The 4,266-nt window shown below is 35.6% G+C and overlaps 1 protein-coding gene across 1 annotated transcript in view; it reads left to right on the plus strand.

Moving 5' to 3' along the window:
• Positions 1–4,266, plus strand: part of LOC106880886 (L-asparaginase) — a 31,509-nt gene that overhangs the window by 14,684 nt on the left and 12,559 nt on the right. Inside the window, exon 4 of the mRNA XM_052971506.1 lies at positions 3,356–3,467. Coding sequence (XP_052827466.1) covers positions 3,356–3,467 — 112 coding nt within the window. The remainder of the gene's footprint in view (positions 1–3,355; positions 3,468–4,266) is intronic.

Below are 4,266 nucleotides of genomic sequence, written 5' to 3' on the forward strand. Positions count from 1 at the left end.
AGATCATTGCCAGTGCCCCTGGACTGGCTTGTGCGGGTGGCACATAAAAGACACCATTTCGAGCGTGGCCGTTTTCGTGCGGGTGACACGTAAAAGCACCCACTACACTCTCTGAGTGGTTGGCGTTAGGAAGGGCATCCAGCTGTAGAAACTCTGCCAAATTAGATTGGAGCCTGGTGTTGCCATCCGGTTTCACCAGTCCTCAGTCAAATCGTCCAACCCATGCTAGCATGGAAAGCGGACGTTAAACGATGAAGATGATGATTATTATTATTTCCAAAATTAGTGTAACCTTTCAGTGAAATATCTGCTCACATGTTGCTCGTTGTGACGATAATTAAGAATTTATTATCATTAATTACAATCATTAGATAACCTAGAATGGTTGCAGTTTGTTTTTAATATAACTATAGCAAAGTAATTTAGTATCTTCAGTTTTTGGTTTGTTCTTCCTCTCCCCCACCCCTGTACTAATAATGCTACTGCTATTATTATTTCTTTGTCTTCTGTCATATTTGTTTCCTTGTATTATAGATTAGTCGTCTGATAGATACAAATTAACACATACACTAATGTATCTTGATACACACACACACACACACACACACACACACACACACACACACACACACACACTTATATATGTATATTAGGTCTGAAAGAAAGCCCTGTTGCATTTTAAGATGGAAAAGAAACAAATGTTTCTTTGGTCTCAATGAATATATTTAACCAAGATAACATTAATGCACTAAAAACGTTTTTTTTCCCCTGGGTATGGACTGCTGATATTGGGGTGCATCAAATGTATCATCAGATATGGTAATTTTCAATATGCTAATTACTAGACTTTAATAACTTGTTAATTAGCTACAACATCTAAAGTTTGAAGGTCTTTTGTAGTAAATTAGAGTGATACCTTGAAATATGTGATTCCTTTTTTAACCCATTACCTACCAGTGATCTCATATGAGATCACTTAAGAATTACAAATTTCGTGATGTAATTATCTGTCAATATTTACACATACCTAACCCTTTTTTTGCTATATCTACTAGGTATATTTCTCTGATATTCAAATGAGGTTTGCTAATTTTTCACCCAATATCTCGCTTATTTCTATTTAAAATGTTATTTTGAAATATTATTTTGATCATTCCAGCGTGTTTCTAAGGCTGTTTTATGCTAGAAATCAAAGTTTCATAAAAAAATTCCAGCTAATAGAATTATGGGAGGTAATGGGTTAAGGTAGTAGAAGTGTGATTTGAGAGACTTAGCTTCTAATTATAGTCAAACAACAAAGTAGGTCCCCAAATATTGTATTTTACTTTGCTAAACATACCCCAGTGAGGTTGGGGCATGTCGTTGAGTAGTTGCAAGCAATCAACAGCAGCATGTTTCTTGAGCTTCTTGCTTGCTATGTTTGTTACCTTTTATTTCATTTTGACATTTGTAATACGATACATGTAGCCTTGCTTATCACTGATCTAGGATAACATGATACGCTCAATTGTAAGCCATGCTAAGCTTATCACAAATTGATCTGTGTTATGTGACACAGATTGACAAACAGCTGAAGATTCTGCTTGTGCCACAAAAACACACACCTCAGCAACCATCCACAATGCTCTGCTACCCAGAATACACTGACTAGCACTTGTGCTTTACATGGATTTATATCATGTTGATGATAACGGTGATAATGAAAATATACCCTTCAACATGAGACCAGTGAAGAGGAAAGCAAAAATATGAAGGTGCCTGATCCTAGCAAATCTTGTACTCTTTACAGGAAAGTAGAGATGATCGAGAACATAAGCGATGGTGGAAGCTTCATTGCTGTGAGCCCCAAGTTTGGTGCCAATGCATCTACCATTTGTTCCATTTGCAAAGTGCAGGGAGATGATTCATTTCTCACTGATTTTTTTTTTTTTTTTTTTTTTTAACCAAACCCCTATGTTAAACGAGAGTAGATGTATTTCAAATGAGACATGTCAACTTTTGTTTCATCCCATACTGAACAGGCAGAATGTTGGTGTTGTCAAATGCTTCACGTATGGATAACATGCTTCTATAAAAACTATATGTATGCTATTTTTTTAAAAATATCTAAGTCTGTTTATACATATTTGTTTATAAGCATTCATTTATGAACATATCTATTCATGCATGCATTTAATATATGTAAATGTGTTCTTGATGAGATCTATTTTTTCAGTAATTTAAAACACAAAATTTTAATGAAGGTAAGTTGTTGTCTGACTGCTGGGTTTCATTGCAGGAACGGAATTGTGGCTTACATTACAGCAGGTTTGGGTCCAGTTTACTATATAAAGAATATTATCTCATCTATACTACAAGATTTAATGTCTTCTTCATACCTCGTGGTTTACTGTGGGGGTTTTTTTCTTTCCTTCACAGATATTAATGTCATTAATATTAATATAATTAGAATTATATATTGAATTACTAGTCATCTTCCTTGACTCTTTAGCATTTAAACCAGCCATATCCAGCCCAAATATTCTACCTTTTCTTATGTTCAAACAGACCAGATACCGCCTCTTACACCTACCCTACAATGTCATTCTGAAAATAAACACTCAAACTATCAAAATCTTGAAGCTACAAAATAATTCAGGCTCAATTCAAAATGGTGTGAATAAACATGCATTACATTTAGCGTAGTAATCTGAATGCTAAAGAGTTGAACTCTTCTGGTGTGGCCTGAAATGGAATAATAAATGGAAAGGAGCAGAGAATTGAGCCCTGAGGAACCTACATTCACAGTAAATTGCTCATTGTACCCCCTGCCAACTCCCACCTTCCTAACATCATATCTGTGCATGGCTTACACATCTCTCTCAGGAGCTGTCCATCTGCACCTAGTTTTTCTAGAGACCACCAGAATACAGTATGTAGCCACCATATTACCCTTTGTGTGGCTTGTTTCTTACTCCAGTCACTGATTTCATCAATGGCTAACAGTAGGTGGGCTTAAAAGATCTCAAAGTTGCCCTGCATGCTATAGATCAATATCTCTCCCTCCTCCACACCATATGACTCACCTAGAACCTCCCAGAATTCATGTTTAGTAGATGGATCTTTCAGTTTTTACCTTCCTTCTCCAGAATGTCTTGTGTGTCTGTGTTTAGTACTTACTGTAAAGTTACTAGTCTGTGTTGAGTGGTTCGTTCTTCACTCACTTTAGACTTAGTGTCCACAACCATCCATCTATCCCGTTTCCTGATGAATACGAATGCGTGAAATATAATCCAATACAGCTTTTTTGCGGATGATGTTTGTTGCATGAAACTTGTACATAATCATAATTTCTTAACATGTCTTATTTCCAAAGATCAACAAAAGAAGGCTCCCGCATCCACGTGAAATTCATTGAGTATGATCCATTGGTTGACTCAAGCTGTATGTCATATGATATTTGGATTAGGATTGCCAATGATATAAAAGTAAGTTCAACTAATATAATCCATTTTCTAATAATCATTTTGATTTTCTTTGAATTACTTTGCTCTTTTTGCTCTTTGGACAACGGCCATGCTGGGGCACTGCATCCAGTGGTTTTAGTTTATAACATTGCCCTCTCCCCCACTAACACTTATTTCAGTTTCATACTGTTATGATGTGCTGTTTTCCACATCTATAACGTGCGGCCACTGTTGTGACTGTAGCTGCTGTATCTACTCCAGTAGCTACAATATTTTCTTGGAATCAGATACAGTGTATCTCTTCTGTACCAGAATGAGTAATACACCGCTTCATGTATCATGCTACCACTGATAGCTCTGCAAGGCACCGACTTTGAACCGTCTACCTTGACTGTGACTCGAACTCGACTATAACGCATAACTGTCACTTAGCTTCAACTGAGAACTCATACAACAACTTTACAATAACTGACACGTCATCATCATCATGAAATATCCATTTTCCATGCTGGCATGGGTTGGACATATAGACATGGGATGTACATATATGTATATGGTTGTATGTATATGTCTATATATATATTCAGCAGAGGCAACAAATTGACTCAATATAAAGAACCATAGATAAGATGTGAAATTAAAAATTTTTTATATATATTGGACTAAAAGTTTTTTTAAAAATTAAACTTCTTTATCTAATATCATTGCTTATTTTGATTTTAATCATCTTATTTTGGAATTGTATGGATAATACCATACTTGATTCTGGTGCCTAAACTTAAGTACCATATTCACCTTGAATCTAAATTTTTCCATATAT

Source organism: Octopus bimaculoides, chromosome 11 (genome assembly GCF_001194135.2).
Source record: "Octopus bimaculoides isolate UCB-OBI-ISO-001 chromosome 11, ASM119413v2, whole genome shotgun sequence".
Taxonomy (NCBI): Eukaryota; Metazoa; Mollusca; class Cephalopoda; order Octopoda; family Octopodidae; genus Octopus; species Octopus bimaculoides.